This window comes from Thermobia domestica, chromosome 4 (genome assembly GCF_964235325.1).
Source record: "Thermobia domestica chromosome 4, izTheDome1.hap1.1, whole genome shotgun sequence".
Classification (NCBI taxonomy): Eukaryota; Metazoa; Arthropoda; class Insecta; order Zygentoma; family Lepismatidae; genus Thermobia; species Thermobia domestica.
Window position 1 is genome coordinate 307,785,185 of NC_137457.1, and position 18,888 is coordinate 307,804,072.

The window sequence follows — 18,888 nt, forward strand, 5'->3', positions numbered from 1 at the left end:
TAATTCCAGGAAAGTAATCATCCAATAAGGGTTTCCAGGGGACATAAAAAAAGTTTGAGTATTTGTTATCATATTACTTGTATCTTGATATTGTCCTTGATTTTTCTAATAATAATAATAATAATAATAATAATAATAATAATAATAATAATAATAATAATAATAATAATAAATCAATCGTAGACGATCGATGAAACTATCCGATCTTGAGCAAACTTGTCTAACCAACAATAATTTACAGTGAGAAATACAGGCTTAAAGTTTTCCAATCTCTTCTGCAAATCATTTTAGAGCTTATATTTGGCAGTTAGTACAACAAAACCTTCATACAATATGCTACACAATAGATTTGAGATAGGATTTTGAGATTTATTTTGTAATTTGGCTTTTATTTATGCTGTGTACCTAGGTTCATTACGCCATTATGACACCAAGGTCCACGTTTGTTCAATATCCATGCAAAAGAAAGAAAAGAAAAAATATTCTGATGACTCTCTGGTAAATAATAACCTGAAATGAAATATGAAACTTATTTGGAAATTATGGATGCAATATTGGCATTCAAAATTATCCCAAGAGAATGTGTAATGAAAAAGAATATGAGATCTATAGTCAAAAACTTTACAAAGAAAATCTTGAGTTTTGTGGGAAAATTTATTCCAAAATTAAGGTGCGAAAATGTGCTCCTGTAAAACTTTAGTAGCCGATTAGTTAACTGGAAAACTATTTCGGTTATGTAGTAAAGTAGTTATTAATAAAACTAAACTGACTGCAGCACTCAATATAAACTATTTAGTAACACTTGTACAAGGCAACGTAACACCGCCTTCGTCGGACTCGTCATCAGATAAAACGTGTCCGATGAAGACGATGTTATATTGCCGAAACTGTTACATAAGTCATTAATATATTTAATGGTTTCGGCAATGTACAATCAATTTCAGCAGATAAAACATTCATGATGAAGGCAATGTTACACTGCCGGAACTGTTACATAAGTCATTAACATATTTAATGGTTTCGGCAATGTAACATCGCTTTCGTCAGACTCGTCATTAGATAAAGCGTGCGTGATAAAGGCAATCTTACATTCCAAATCATTAATATATTTAATTTATGGTTTCGGCAATGTATCATCGCTTTTATCAGACTCATCATCAGATAAAGCGTGCGTGATAAAGGCGATCTTACATTGCCGAAACTGTTACAAAGTCATTAATATATTTAATGGTTTCGGCAATGTATCATCGCTTTCATCAGATAAAACGTGCGTGCGTGATGAAGGCGATATTACATTACCGAAACAGTTACATAAGTCATTGATATGTTTAATGATTTCGTCAATTTTGTTTTATTAATGTGTAATATTTTCAAAGCTATAATATATAATATACACGTGGAAGTAGTCAAAAGTCTGTAAATGTGTTTTATCCGAATGATTCTACTTCTAAAATTATAAATACTCTGTACCCTTAATGGTGCACTAAAACACTGACTTGGCAGGTTAAAATTACTGAATTACTATTACACCTATAAAATGTACCGTGATCTTGCCTTTGTCCTCATGGGATATACATGTATTTACGCCACTTAGTGATCGAATTAGACCGATATGACATGCCGGTAATAAATTAAAAAGCCAAAAATCATACCAGGTGTAAAAATATGAAAGAATCTCTACTATATTAAAGTAATCCCAAAGTATACACTCGTTCATAGTTGATACCATACTAAATGAACCGAATAAAGTAGATTTTAATGAACCAATTTTATTTTACTCGTTTGTTTTAAAACTTTTTCCAAGCATATTGGTAGTAAATTATTTCCGTTCGACCATTGTATGCTACTGATTGTCCCACGGTTATACCAACAAAGGAGACACTGATGATGAGTAATGAATGAAATGGTGGAATGGATAAAGTGGGACGAAAAGGGAGAACACCGAGAAAACCACGCACACAGTGTTGGTCCACGACAAAGCTCACTTGGCGCGAGCTGGGATCGACCCAAGGATCCCATGCACCAGAGGTGAACGCTCTACCACTGAGCCACCGCGGTCCGTGCCACTGATTGTATCCCACTATTTAAAGTAGCTAGGAAGAAATAAATTGGAAGAATAGATTGTAACACATTTATCTATTGTAGCTAGGAGAAATAAATGCGGGACAGATCAGAGCAAATTTATCTAATGTAACTAGGAGGAATAAATATGGAATAGATCATAGCATATTTATCTAATGAAGCTAGGGGGAATAAATGCAGGATAGATTGTAGCTCATTTATCTAACGTATCTAGGAGAAATAAATACGAAATAGATTGTAGCACGATTACCTAAGGTAGCTAGGAGAAATAAATGTTTTGGTAGATCGTAGCCCATTTATCTAATGTAGCTAGGAAGAATTTACATTTATCTTTGCTGTAGCACATACAGCAAAAGGAGACTGTTCAGTTACTAGGATTCAAAAGGGTAAATGGAAAATTGTAAATTATATGATGCTGCAGTGACAGGATCAAAATTGAGGATACCATCTTAATAAGAACTTGCGGCTCCGTTACATTTTACATATACAGAGGTTCAAAAACACCAACAAATAACGCTCAAAAATGAATCCTTAAACGAAAACATTTAGACATCATTTCAGAATTATAGCCTGCAACCAAATAGCAGTGGAACATGTACACCACGTGAAGGAATTTGGTTTGTATGTCGTGCTATCTTCTCAATTAACATTGAAAGCGACAGTAGTGGTAGATTTCTACCACGTCCAGTTTTAGTAAAGAGACTAGAGTAGAGATCAAAGGTACTCCTGAAACGCTTAACAGACTGCAGAAAACCGTTTCTCTCTATCTATGGCCGTCTTTATCTATATAACGATTCCAGTTAAAATCGGAAATGGTTGATTTTCTGTCATTTCCATTATTAATTGGGATGGGCAAAACCAGTTTTTATAAAAACTGGTTTCGGTTTTCACCAAAACTGTTTCGGTGAAAACTTTTGAAAAAAAAAACAAAACTATTTCTGTACAAACGGAATTGCTTTCCGGAGAACAATGAAACACTATTCTGGTCAGAAATAAAACCAATTTCGGAAAGAAAAAAAAACGGAACTGGTTTTAAAGAAAACCAAACCCGGTGAAAACCCGAACCGGTTTTGAAGAGAACCGAAACCAGTTTCAGTGAAAACCGAACCGGTTTTGAAAACCAAAACCTGTTTCGATGAAAACCCGGATTTTGGAAATGTTCAAAACCGGTTTCGGTTTTCCAAAAAACCGAAAAACCGGTTTGTGTGCCCACCAATAATTTTAATACGAAAATTTGAGTGAAGATGTAATGTATATATATATTCTTGAGACACTTAGTTAATTGCAGAAAACCGCTTATCGTTCTGTTACCGCTCTTGCTCTATAGTGATTAATGTAAATACCGGAAATAGTTTATTTTAACCACTTCCGGTTACTATATCGCCATCAACTAACTTGATTATCAATTTTTAACTCTCTCTTTATTCTGACCAAATTTGGTGGTGAGTCATCAATTGATTCCGGAGATTGTCTCCCGTACGGACGTGCAGGTTAAATATATAATAAAGGAGTTTTGGTAAACCAAACCCCTTAAGAATTCATCCACAGGATACAAAAACAGAATGAAGTGTCGAATAAACGTCGAGTAAAAGAAGTTTTTCTTTCTTTATTTATTTATTCCATTAATGTACACAGTGGATATGGAAAGTATGCCAAGTTTTCAGTTCCTGATACATCATTTTTCGTTTCTAGAAAATGTCAATGTGATCCGACATTTTGTTTTCTAGTTATGAATATTCATTTTATCAATTTTCGACGGACTACACAGCTTGATTCACTTATATTGAGACGAATTTGAATGTACCACTTACCTACGAAAGCTAAAGCTGAAGGCAATGAAGTGAAAAATATTTGGATTTTTCAATTTTCCTGCTCTCTTCAGACATAACGTGACTAGACGTTCCGTTTTAACATGTACAGACCATTTTTCGAACCGTTGTCCCATTTTTTCTAATTTTCAAACGGGACGCTTAATGTCCCGTTTTTGAGCAAATATGAGCAGAATCCCCTGTAATTGTTATTCAATATACAAATGACCGGAACAAATTCTACATTCTTTCGTTAAAATGACTATGTATGAAGCTAATTTTTGCTATCAACACTTATTGGGAGTTTTTAAGTTGTTCCTGGAACTGGCAATTGTCGGGTATTACCATACGGTATCACCCTTACTTTTGTGTTTTGACTGGGAATTTTAACCTTTTCCTCCTCCTGCAACAATTCATTGCGTTCTGTTTTTGCAAGTTAACATTCTGGTCAGCTTATTGAGGTGGCGATTCGTGCAATAGGCCTATGTCATACATGCCTCTGCAACGTTTGTTCTATTCCGCGTATTCTGCTTCTTGTTTCAACTTTCTGGGCCTAGGGACTCACTTTCAGACATTTGAACATAACTCTGCAATCACTGACCTCGAGTCCCGTTAAAGGTAGCGTTTTTATTTTGGGGACTGCAGATCAGTCTGTTATATAATCATATAACAATAGTACAAATAGAATCTTTGGGAACATCCCAAGGACATTTCGTGTATGTCTTGTGCATAGTTGCCTCGGGACAGTGGACAAATCCCATTTTTTAGTATAAAACATCTGAATTTGTTTTAATTTTTCCGCCTCCAGAGCCGACGCTTCGTGCAATGATTCCATTTTATATACAGTCTGAAAGTAAATTGTATTTTGCATATGCTGGTTCTTGTTCCAACTTCCTATGCCCATTAGGAACTTATCTACACACTTGAACATAACTTTGAATTTTGCTGAAAATCTGCCTGGTACCAACGTCCTTATATTGTAAGAGAAGCTCGGTTTTCAAAAGGTTAAAAGCACAGAAGTATGTACAATAAAACCTGTCAACTTAGCCACCTCTCTAAGTTGGCCACCTGTTAAATCTTGGGCTGGTTCGTCTTGAACCAGCATTTTCCCATAAGACATTCGTTACTTATTACTCTCTAAGTTGGCCACCTATCTATTTTGGAAGTTGGCCGCATTGAAGCAATATTTACCCTATGATGATAATGATAAATTTACCTGCGTATCTTGGCCACGCAAAATACCGTTTGGTTAATTTTCTTAACTCTTTCGTATTCTCACATGAGAGGCAGATGTTCTGTATTTGTGACTGGAGACAAAGAAGCATGCATTCCCACGATTTGTTCTTGGAGGTCAATGGCCAGAACACTACCCTGATAAAGGGGTGGTGAAGGAAGATGAGAATGAGAAAAAGCACGTACAGAAATTCAGGAAATGGTTGTACGTATTTGTTTACCCTGCCTGTTTTGGTAAAACCATTACCTATATCGGCTGGTTTCATCAGTAGGGAGCTTTAGTAATTCCGGAAAATTCTCAACTATTGGCACCCGACGGCTTGTCGAAGGGTAGCAGAGATTTTGATATATGAATTACCTTAAGATTTTTTTTTTCAAAACATCTTTTGCTTCGAGGGAAACACTTGTAGCTCATTAACAAGAGGTAGTTAACTACAAAATTAGAATGTACGTATGCGCCAAAAAGAAATACGTCTAGAATGAACCACCATGAATAAATTTGTTATTAATATAGTATATATATTAAACATACTGTAGTATTTTTTTTCTAGTACTGTATATTGTTATGATTACTCTATATACATTATTTAAAAGTAGCTGTCGTGTCATTGCTTATTAAAATTTTACAATCAATAATGTTAGAAATCCTATATAAAAATACACCAATCACACTTATTTTCTGTAAGTGAGCCACTTTTCAATGGAACCGATGGTGGCCAACATAAGAGAGGTTTCACTGTAATACAATTCACTCGTTGTTGTAGTTGTCTCAAAAAGTCAGGCATGCACTTGATAAAGTTTAAGTTGTAACACAAAGTGTATAGCAACTATTTCATGTATTCTACTAGAAAATAAAAATGTAAATAATAAAATATAAAAACTACAACCATATGACATTCTATGCATAAAGAATGAATAAAATAAACAAAATGGAGGACATCACTGGAAAGGAGGTCAAGAGTGCTTCGTTACCTAATTCCACCAAGGGCGCTCTCGCTGACATTGGCGCCGTACATCAACAAAAGCCGTGCAATGTCAAGATGACCTCGAGAGCAAGCTTCATGAAGAGGCGTGTAGCCAGCATTATCCTTGGGCGATGCCACGTTATCTAGTTTCTCCAAGCAATAGGCTGCAACGTCCTGTGAACACAAAAAAAAAACACATCAATCAAATATTATTTTCATTTTAAAAATACAATTGTGTGTGTCATATGCCAAAATTATATTCTTCATTAGTGACTGTACACTTAAAAATATTTAAGGTTGGTTTTAAGAGACAAGTTTTGCCGATAGATATCACTACAGTCTCGATCCCAGCCCTCGCCAAGTGAACTTTGTGGTGGACAAACATCGTGCTCGTGGGTTTTCTCGGGGTTCTCCCGTTTCCTCCCACTTTCTTCATTCCACCATTCCACTCATCTCTCATCATCACCGTCTCCTTTAGCCTAACCGGCATAACCGTGGGACGTAAAACTTAAAGATTTCATTTCATTTCATTTCATCACTACAGTCTTCGTATGTTTTTTTCTTTTAACTTTTTACTGAAAGTCACGATTTCTCTTACAAATTTCAAACTACAGACTTCAAATTTTTAGAGAAGGAACTTCATAACCTATCAAAGGCAACAATCCTTGCCGATTTTTTATTTAGATTTTTCTCCATTCTTGAAATGGCTTGATTGTTGAAATTGGATATCCAAATCTTTAACAATAGGCCTATACTGTTTCAACAATGAAGAAAACTGTAAATAAAAAATCGGCACGGATTGTTGCCTTTGATAGGTTATGAAGTTCCTTCTCTAAAAACTTCAAATTTGCAGTTTGAAATTTGTAAGAGAAATCGTGAATTTTCGTGAAAGGTAAAAAATACATGAGAGACATACGAATACTGTTGTGACATCTATCGGCAAAACTTGTCCCTTTAAACCAACCTGTGTACAAGCTTTGCTTTACTAGATTTAAATCCGATTTTAGCTATTCGCCGAGCAAAACAAAACGATCCACTTGGCTTTATCAGACACTATCATTGACTGATGACCAACCAGGAAATCAAGTGGATAGTTTCGTCAACTATCCACTTGATAGTGTCTGATGAAGCCAAGTGGGTAGTTGACGAAACTGTTACACGTTAATATTTTTTTACAGTAAACGTATTGTTTCGCTCAGCTAGTAGTTAAAATCAAATTTAAATTTAACTATAATTCAGAACGTCTAACGGATACCTCAATCAAATCTTCTAGATCTAGGTTTCTACAGTAAATGCACTGATTTCACGCGTAAAATCTTGAGATTTTCTATACATGTTGTTCCTGCATCCTAGGCCGTTGTCAAACGGTTTTTTTTTTTTTTTTAATGTGGCTCCTAAGGGGAGGGGAAGGGGACTTTTAGGCCTGCTATACACTGTAGGATAGATCCTAGGAAATTTCTTACGATTTTTTATAAGTATGGGTAGGGTGAATTTGATTGCTGTGGGTGACCATGGCGGCGACCATATTGGTATCCGCCATATTGCACGGAGTTCAAATTTCTTAAATAGAAAAATAGTCTATTTTACTTTGATTGGTATTGTTTTTATAAAGATGGAGAACGAAAATATTTTACCGTTCGCACATTTGAAAGAATACTTTTTTCTTAAGAACTGAGGATGATGGTGGACAGAATTTAAAAGTAAAGTGTCTGAAGTGTCACGGCAGAAAATATTTATCAACAACTAGGGTGCCATAATTAACGATTTACAATAAGGGTTTAATATGAATAAACTGTGTTCTGATGAGCAGGACTACTTTATTAGTAGAAAATAGTTTGCTGATGGTATGTGATATTGGAATTCTTTCAGATCAGTTTGCTTACAGTCCAGTTGATTATAGTGTAATGTTCCTCTATATTCTTTATTTTTAATTTTACATAACAACATTGTTATTATGAAGTCAGTTTTTAGATATTTTTAATCACTACAAAGTTATTGATTCAATGTTGAAAGCGATTACTTATGTTAAAATATGGAAATTGTGATAACTTATGTAAGTGGCGGAGAGAGAGAGAGAGAATCACAACTTTATACTTACATCATTTAAACCCTGAAAAAGTTCAAAAAAGATCAAATAAGTCGAGAGGAAGTAGTATAAACTTATTTTTTTAAAAAAAGTAATTCAACTTACTCGCTAATAGCACAGACACTGTGACCCAAGACTAGGAACGATAGATTAATCAATCTCTAACGTTGTAAGTGATTGCTTTACCGAGCATTTGCCAACTTAGCCCTCGCCAGTACGAAAGATTTTTAAAAAGCCATTAGAAGTATGATACCGAGACTGTTAGCAAAGATACGGCAAATCGTTGGTTGGCTATAAACTATGGTGGGCCACCGTTATTTTATAACTATTTCTGCAATTAGCCAACCATGCCAACTAATAGCCTACATAAGGCCCACTAAGAGTTCTGTTGGAGAAAAAGGCTCCAAAAAGAAAAAAACTGGATAAGATGTAAGAGACCGAACTTGGTACAGTATATTATTTGTTTTCAAAAAGTATATATTTTTTTATATTTAAAAAAAAAAAAAAAGAAAGAACGTACAGATTCCGAATACAGGGTCAAATACATACGAATTAAGAAATGGTTTCGTATTCCTAATCTGCATCGGCATGAAAAAACGTCAATTACACCTATTTATTGTTTCTTATTTGAGTTTGGTCAGTATCAGCTGATGTGGCTAGTCACATACTGGTAAATACAATTAAATATTTCAGTTTAACATCCAACGTTTATGCCCTTTAGGCTAAAGGAGACGATGACTAAGGTTGGTTTAAAGGGACAAGTTTTGCCGATAGATGACACTACAGTCTTCACATCTCTCCTATGTATTTTTACCTTTCACGAAAATTCACGATTTCTCTTACAAATTTCAACCTACAGAGTTCAAATTTTTAGAAAACGAACTTCATAATCTATCGAATGCAATAATCCGTGCCGATTTTTTTATTTAAAATTTTCTTCATTGTTGAAATGGCTTGATTATTGAAATTGATATCCAAATCTTTTACAATGGAACTGTTTCAACAATGAACAAAATTCTAAATAAAAAATCGACACAGATTATTCCCTTTAATAGGTTATGAAGTTCCTTCTCTAAAAATTTGAAGTCTCTAGGTTGAATTTTGTAAGAGAAATTGTAAATTTTCGTGAAAGGTAAAAAAATACATAGGGGAGATTCGAAGACTGTAGTGACATCTATCGGCAAAACTTGTCCCTTTACACTAACCTTAAAGCAATTGAATGGTGATGGAAGAACTGGTGGAATGAAAATGGCGGAGAAAACGGGAGTTCCCAAGAAACTCCACGAACACGATGTTACCCATCACAAACTTCTTTGGCCGGGGGTCAAACCAGGGACCCCACACACCAGAGGTAAGGGCTCTACCACTGAGCCACCGTGCCCTCCCCCCCACACACACATATTGGTAAAGATTAAAATTTGGGGTTTAGCGTCCAGTTCAGAATCGAGGCTATATGAGACGCTGACTTAATTAACATGGAATGCGAACCACATGAGCTCCCACCGGGAATCGAACCCGAATCTGTCGCATCGGAGATTCGTACCCTAACCATATAGCGAGGAGAGATCTCCTCATTTAGCACTATAAGCTGAGGGAAGAATTCTTGTCTATAGAACGTTTGATAAAGATTCTTCCCTTAAGTTGTAGCGTAAATATTCACTCTTATTTCCACCCAGAAACCGCCACAGTTTGGTCAGTTGATAATTGCTATGAAGCTTTGAAGTCCATGCGTCCTCTTTTTCATAGATGGAAATTCTTGTGTGTACTCATGTCTTAAATTTCTAACTTCAACCTGGTCCCCCACCCCCACCCAAAAAACGGACAAAAAGCCAGAAATATTAAGACAAATTCCAATAACAACGAATGATATTACATATTTTAATTTAAAATAATAAGAATGTCTCGATAAATAACTTCCGCATGCTGCATAGTTTCGGGAAATTATTTACAAACTCAACGAAGCAACATGGTGCTAGCAGTTCTCACATTTTCCGCTAGATGGCAGTTGAGAGGTAAAAATCCTGTTATTCTATACAAGATTCTTACTAGATTAATTATCCCATTTACTTTTTCGTTTGTTTGTGATGAATGGATTAAAGTTTCACATATATATTCTATTGAAATATACAGTTAATTTCTGTAGAATAACTATCAGCATAATAGTCTAAATAACAATAATACGAATGTTGCGGACGTAAACACGCAAACACGCCAAAACACTCGTCATGTAATTCTTACAAAAATCTCCTCGTGCCTAATATATCGCAGCTTAATCCTGTTAAATTTTGGCTTTTTTTTTTCCTTTTTTTTTAAGGTAAATAATAGGCCTTTAGTCAAGCAGCTACAGCATCATCCGTATTTATCCTAGGATCAAGGTCTGTACGTCATTTTCTTCAGAATAGAACAGTCTTTCAAACGGTACTATTCACATGTCTATCATGTATCTGAGGCGGAAAAATCGTGGCGAGATTTTTTCCTTAAAAATTCCCTTTCTTTTACCTTTTTGCCCCTTTAGACGCCCTGTTTTAACGCAGAGATCTGTTAGGTTATTTTATGATATTCAATTATGTCGGTATGTATTATAAATATTTCTGGTTTTGCCAGATATTGGGTAGATCATTTTCTTAATTGACGAATAGGTTATGATTATGAGCAGGGGCGTCATTTAGGGGGGGCAGGGAGGGGCAATTGAGTTTGAGATTTCTATAGATTTTATCAATAAAATAGTAGTAAATCAGTGAAATACGCGAAATTTTACTTATATCAAGGGGTTTTACCCCCCCCCCCATGCAAAATCTGAGATGACGCTCCTGATTATGAGACATCCTCGGTGCCAATGAAATTAGCCGCAAGACGTCCACACTTAACAACGTGTGAAAACTCTCTTTGGGGATACATGAAGTGCACTGCGTTGAAACAACATTGCAACTCCAATGATGACTTAAGAGCCTGACATACTAAAAAGAATACAAAATTTACCATTTTTCTTGTTGTTTGTTTTTCACAAATGAAAGGAGATAATGAAATGCAATTTACCACGATCATAGATAACGTTATTCTACAACAGAAAATATAAACCTGAAGAATTTTCAGTGTTGCCATCCACAGAAATTACAGTATTGCCAGAATAACATATCCCCCAAAATCTAAGTTAAGGCAGTGACTAAAGGAACGAGCTCAACTGCATTTAATTACGTATCATGTTGTTTTGGTATCCTGTGAACTACTTTTTTAAATAATATTATTATTTAATTTTAAGAACTGTATGTTAAAACTATTTTGTTTATTACAAACTAAATACAACTAGTATTTAAAAAATAGTTCAGAGGATACGAAAACAACACGTAAATCAAATGCAGTTGAGTTCGTTCCTGTAGCCGCTGCCTTAACTTCGAGTTGGGGGAAATGTTATTCTGGCAACACTGAAAATTCTTCGGGTTCATATTTTCTGTTGTAGAATAACATTATCTATGATTGTGGTAAGTTGAATTTCATTATCTCCTTTCACTTATGAAAAATAAAGAAAAGAAAAAAATGGTAAATTTTGTACTATTTTTTAGTATGTCAGGGGCTCTTAAGGGCAGCTGCTACTGCGGAATTTGAACAATAAGCCTTGTTATGTAGCGAAAAATGTCTCACAAAACATTGCATCGTAAAGAATCATGGTGAACAACATACAGATACACTAGACCCATAAAGCACATGAATGAGGACTTACGGACTCGTATCACAATAATCGTATATAGTAAGAAAACAGAAGATAAATCGACTATTCGTACGTCTATTGACTTTTACTGCTCTTAAATTTTGATAACTCCGTATAATAAAGTATTGTAGAAAACCATCCACATCTCTCCTTCGAATACCTGTTCACCAAATAACACCATGTAAACACAACAACAGTGATTCTACAAAACAAATGCAGTTATTTCTCGGCTATGTGGTACAGGTGTTTGACTTTCATAATAACGTTTTAAAAATTGTTTTTTCAGAGAAAAATATTATATGTATACGTAAAAGATTAATTAAACTAACCGTATATCCAAGTCTTGCAGCTCGATGGAGGATTGTTTCACCCAGGCCTTTATTAATAACCCAGCCTTTGATTTCAGTCTGAACATCTTGCACAGATTCCGGACTTGGTCGAGGAAACTGTATCTGTAAATCAGAAAGTATTCGTTAATACAATACCAAGTAATAATACTGAATATCTACAAATATTTCTAAGCAGGGGTGTCCATCCCCCCCAAAGCTGATGGCGCACTCCCCCCCAAAACTAATAATCTCTTCCCTCCTCAAAACTCAAGTCCTCTAAAAACAATTGCCAAGTGTAGCAGTAGTTTTTATAGTACTAGTAATTGTTATTTTTGTTGTTGTTTTTATTTCCTGTAGTAGTATTATAGAATGCTTGTAGTAGCAGTAGGGGCAGTAGTAATTATAAAAATGGCATTACTTTTATTAGTAGTCTTGGTAGTGTACAATACTACATACGTTCTATAAGGATATTGAAGGGTATAAAAACTTCTACACACTGTGTATGGCACAGGTATTCTTTTTTTACAATTAGTAGTATTATTTTTTCTTTACAAAATATTGATATAATTCCCTTGTACATGAAAAGTAAGACGCAAGTTACAAGTTATTGAGTTTGATACCAAAAGAAAATGTTATCCTCGAAATTAGCCTACAAAAAGAAGTGATATCCAACAAAAAACATTCCTGTAAAAGAGCCAAGTACGAGTGGCCTTAAAAAGAATTGAAATCACAAAAATAGGCGCCAAGTTCTGGTGGACAACAGTTTCAAACACTCCTGGCTCACTTCAAATTTAGATTTGAAACTTGGCTGTTGTCTGTATGGTTACTACTAGCTCACAATTATGTCAAACTACTTTATAATTTTCAACAGACAACATAGTCAAGTTTCAAATCTAAATTTGAAAGTGATTCCTTGAGTGTTTGTAACTGTTGTTCACCAGAACTTGGCGCTCATTTTTGTGATTTCACTTCTTTTTAAGGCCGCTCATAAGTGTCGTACATGGTATAAATAAGAAATAAATAAATGCTCCCAGCAGAAAATGGGTAAATTACCTACACAAAGCGATAAACCGACCAGCCCATCCTTTCATATAGCAACTTGTGCGGTACTTCATTCATAGAGTTTCTAAGCAGGGGGTAGGGAGATTCATTCTCGAGATTTAAAAAAAAAAAATCGCATCGTGTTCCAATGTTATTCTGACGACAGCAAAATTACTTATTCGACATTAGAGTAAAATTCTTCCCAATTTTTTTTTTTATTCCCCCCAATTTTTTTCTCGATGGCACAACTTGCGCCATTCATCCCTCCTGTTGGCGGCCCTTCTCTCTTAAAACGAACCAACCTTTCCTTTCATACGACTACTTGCGCGGTACTTCATTCATCGAGTATCGAAGCAGGGGGTACGGGGGTTCACCCCGGAAAATTTTTGAAAATTAGCTTCTAAAAATCGTGTTTTAATGCTATTCCGACAGTAAAATTGCTAGTTCGAAAGTAGAGTAAAATCCCCCCCAAAATTTTTCTCAATGGCGCAGTTTGCGCCATACATCCCCCCTGTGGGCGGCCCTGTTTCTAAGTACATTGTATATACAGTACGCAAGTACTTCCCAACCATTTTTCACCGACAACACACTCTTAGGGTTGCCAGATTTGTAAAATCAGAAAGGAGGGCAATTTGACTTTTTTTTTTTAAATCACTAAAAAAATTGCTTTTATCGAAACTTAAGTTTGCTTCCACTTTATATCAAACAGCACATTTTAAAGAAAAAGAAAAACATATAGAAATTAATACATTATTAAAGTGAATTAATACAAAAAGTACAAATACAAAATGATCTTTCACCAAATACAGTACTATAGTGTCCCAGGATCAAGTATTTTAATAAGGTCATGGTATTAATAACTTATTTATTCTATCTCCATTCTGGCAATATTTAATGCGTCTTCAAACTTTGTTGATTTGTTTTATTAATTAGTCTCCAAACTCGAAAAGAAAGACAAAAGCGCGTCCGGCTTGGGTACAGCAACTTTTATGTTCAAAAACCGGACGTCTGGCAACCTTACACACTATGCTGATAAAGACCAAAGACGGATGATACTATGTACAAATATATAGGGTGTTCCGAAATATCTCAGACAAATTTTTGGAGGTTTTTCGTTACATGATTTGGCAATGGGAAGACACGTTTATCGTTCAACCTAACATGAGTTACGATGGTCTTATTTCATACACGGACCGGCAAAAAGACTCCCAAATTTGGAGAGGGCGCTGTGTGAGTTGTGGTAGAGATACGGCGGCGGAGGTTGTAACAATCAATAACAATATAGTGCTATTTTCAGTAGTCACAATGGCGTGGCGCGGTGAGTATCGTGCGTTTGTTGTGGAGGAATATATTCGTAATTGTGGTTCTATGATTCCTACTTACACTTAGAGGATATTTGGTCCTCTTGAGTAATACTCACAGAACCACTCCTTCACAACAAACGTACGATACTCACTGTGCCACGCCATTGCGACTTCTGAAAATGGCACGTATATCGTTATCGATTGATACCCCTCCGCCCTCATATCCCCACTACAACTCACACAGCGCCCTCTCCAAATACGAGAGTTATTTTTGACGGACCTTGTAGGGTATGTAATTACTAGGGCCCGAAAAATCCTCTTTTTTACGAGTGCCCGAAGACGAGGCTGAACATAATACATGTTCATTTTGGGTCATTGTATGCCAGAAAATGGTGGATTTTATTTGGCCATTTTTGCCCTTTTTCGTTTATTGGTCTTTTTTTAAGCTTTTAGGTTTTAGCTTTTTTTTTTTTTTTTTTTTACCCTTTCATCTTTTGACAATAAATTTACTGATCATTAACTCAATCACCACCACCTCTTAAACATATTTTCTTTAGTAAAGAACATTCAAAAGATATAGTAGGACATTCTTCAACGACTGGACTATTAAGACCAGATCTGCAATAATCACAAGTCAGATAAGGAGGCGCAACAATGCCCTCCACCAAGGGGGCATGAGGGTGGGGAAGTTTTCTTATTTTAGTTTGTACTTCAGTTTATGGAAGAAGAACAGACCGTTAACCTACCAGAAGCTTGTATTTCTTGAGCATTATATCCATTAAATATGTAGTTCTAATTAAATTGGGTCTTATTTTTACGTCCTTTTTTTCCAGTTTTTAGGTCCTTTTTTTTAGACATTTTTAGGTCTTTTTATAGATCCTTTTTAGGCAATTTTTAGGTCTTCAACTTCCGAATAGATGCTAATTATTATAATTACCCAGCTCGTACAATCTAACGCTCTCCCGTGAATGAAAAATTCGTAGATGCTGTGTTGCATATGGTGAAAAAGAGAGCAGATTATGAGACTGATGCTGAAATAAAACACTAATTATTATAATGATGATGTAACTTCATATTTGAGTGGGTTAAAATCCTTTATACTTCGTTATTCTAGCATATTAGTATGAATAAACAACTAATTCCTAAGCACAAGTTTGATTTTAATACCCTTGTCTACTAATCTTCAGTGTCGAAATCCAAATCAGCGCCACTGTTCTGTTTTATTTTTTTAATTCCTATTTATTTTTTAATACTCTAAACAACATTATTTCCACTCCTTGTAAACGTAATCGAATTTAAAGAATGGATGCGGTGCTGTCATTTGGTAATTCACAGATCGATATTTATTTTAATGGGCATGGCTGTTAAAAACCTCAGTGTTTCTTCTTTTATAATTATTTAATGCACATCGACAATTTATGTACACATTCAAAAACTGCGTTCTAAAATTATCGTATATTCACCTATTATCTATCGCAAGCGCATTACCGTATATACAGTAGCATTAAGGCTTATATTATCGTATATCATGACAAATTATAGTATGGTTGGCGAGCCTGCTGCGCACGTATCACAGTATATTGCCTATTGAACAGTGCTGCCACCACACGAGAGAGTAAGTTGCTTTTCGATGTAAGCAATGTGACCAAAATTGATCACACAGTATTGTACGATCAAAAATGTTCAACTTTATTCTCTGCTTCTACTTCTGCTATGACGTAACCAAAGGTAATTAATTACCTCAGTTACTAATGCGATGTTGTACTGCCTGTCATTTCATTAACGAATAACAATTACCTACATTTCCATGACTAAGGAAATTGCTTCAAACAATATTGTATTAAGCTTTCGCGTTCCACTTTTTATTATTATTATTATTATTATTATTATTATTATTATTATTATTATTATTATTATTATTATTATTATTATTATTATTAAATCCAAGCCATATGGCAGTATTTATGAAATACGTCCAAAATTTTATCAGCATTTTCGAAAAACTTCATCCGACCAAAACTCATCTCCAACAATGAATTACCGACGTGGATTTTCCATGAGAAATCGCATATGCCACATTGAAATGGAATATTATATATATATAGTGGCGGATCCAGGATATGATCAAGGGAGGGGCCTAAACCATACTTTGCCGCTTTCTCCAGTGTAAAGCACGATTGAGGCCCACTTTATCCAGTTTAAACCTAAGCGCCAAGGGGGGGCTATAGCCCTTAAGTCCCCCCTTAGATCCGCGCCTGTATATTATATATATATATATATATATATATATATATATATATATAAAATGAAATGAAATCTTTAAGTTTTACGTCTCACGTTTATGCCGGTTAGTCTAAAGGAGACGGTGACGGTGAGTAATGAATGAATGGTGGAATGAAGAAAGTGGGAGGAAACGGGAGAACCCCGAGGAAACCCACGAACACGGTGTTTGTCCACCACAAAGTTCACTTGGTGGGAGCTGGGAGCGAACCCGGGACCCCAAGCACCAGAGGTGAACGCTCTACCACTGAGCCACCATGTATATATATATATATAGTTTAACGTGCTACGTTGATGTCTGTTAGGCTAAAGAGGACGGATAATTAATGAGAGTGAAATTGGTGGAATGAACATGTTAGAGGAAACAGGAAAACCACAGAAAACCTCCAACGACATGACTTATGTCATACTCTAAAGTTGTTAATGAAACTTTATATAAGCAATAAGAAGAAACTAGTTTGAGTTGTTTATAAGAAAATCATCCGAAAAGAACTAACTTCCAAGGGTAACCTACCCTTTTTTTTTTAAGAAAAAAACTAACTAACCCTATGGAACCCAAAGATTTAATGTCGCGTTTACAAAAGCTCTCGACTCACTTCTGTCCTTACTAACTGGGGAAGTTCTGCCCTGTAATAATACACACATTTTCGCCGGGACAAAATAATTTGTCCGTATTATAGAAGTATTCATTTTCTGATATACCAAATTCGTTAAAGACTGTCTGTGTCCATATTTGAGGATGTCCGTGCACGGGAAAGTTTTGACCCGTAATAACACACATTTTCGCCAGGACAAAATCTGTCCGTATTGTAGAGGTATTCGTTTTCTGGTATATCAAATTCGGCAAGGACTGCCCCCGTGTCCGTAACTGAGGGTGTCCGTAAGCGGGAAAGTTCTGTTCCGTAATAACACACACATTTTCGTCGGGATAAAATATTCTGTCCGTATTATAGAGGAGTTTGTTACTGAGAAATGGCCTTTAAGGAATGTTTCACTGTAATTCGTTTCACATGCACTTCTATAAAGTACTTTACGGCCTTTCCTGTAAACCAAAGAACATCGAGAATTCCATGAAAGAAAGAAAGAAAATTAATGTATATGGGATTTGCAGGAACAACGCCACGAGAAAGCGAGAAGGTAAACAGAGACCGTGTGTGTTGGGCATGAGCAGCTTCTGTCTTGCATCAATCGATATTTTGCATTTCACTCTACTACGCCAGATGTTCCAATGGCGGCAACATTTAAAGGAACACATCAAGATATGTTGAAATGCACTACTGGCTAAATATAACAAGAGATGCAGCCGTATCAAGCAGAAATATCCAGACGCCTGGTTTTTCGATCACGTTTTCTGCTAAAAATAGTAAGCTCAGACATACATGTTATAATGTAAACGATGGTTCACTGGTAAAGCGTTCACCTCTAGTACATAAGAGTCTCTTGTTCGATTCCTGGCCATGTAAATTAGTGATGAGTAACATCTTGTCCATGGGTTTTCCCAGAGTCCTCTCGTATCCTCCCACATTAACATTCCACCGGTTAACTCATACTTATTCATTTTCATTAATCACCTGTCTTCTGTAGAATAAAGGCCGTAAGAGTAGGGTGTGGAAATTAGGAATTTTATTTCATTTTCAAATTCCAATCTATTTATATAAAAATCAAAGTGAATATGTTTGACTTCATAACTTTTGAACAACCCGACCGATCTCTTATCAAATTTTTAGCATAGATGAAGTTTGGGACTGGGATGGTTTTTTTATCATTTCACTTTGACGGTGCAACATGGGGGAGGAAAGATAAATAAAATGATCGAAAATGACCTATATTAGTGTCGAATCCATAGTTTTCTGGGTCGCTGAGAACAGTGACACTTCTGATGCCGCTTAAATCCAAATTCAACTCCACAACTAGAGGGAGGATATATATGTAGATATCCATAATGACCTATATTAGTGACGAATCTATAGTTTTCGGGGTCGCTAAGACGATCAGTGACACTTCCGATGCAGTTTAAATCCAAATTTAGCTCTTTATGTCCAAAATAAAACGTA

At 35.5% G+C, this 18,888-nt stretch overlaps 1 protein-coding gene across 1 annotated transcript in view; it reads right to left on the minus strand.

Moving 5' to 3' along the window:
- Positions 1-18,888, minus strand: part of LOC145684282 (uncharacterized) — a 494,924-nt gene that overhangs the window by 9,447 nt on the left and 466,589 nt on the right. The window contains exons 4-5 of the mRNA XM_081756425.1: positions 12,210-12,332; positions 6,096-6,262 (exon numbers count right to left, since the gene is read on the minus strand). Of these exons, the coding sequence (XP_081612551.1) occupies positions 6,096-6,262; positions 12,210-12,332 (290 nt within the window). The remainder of the gene's footprint in view (positions 1-6,095; positions 6,263-12,209; positions 12,333-18,888) is intronic.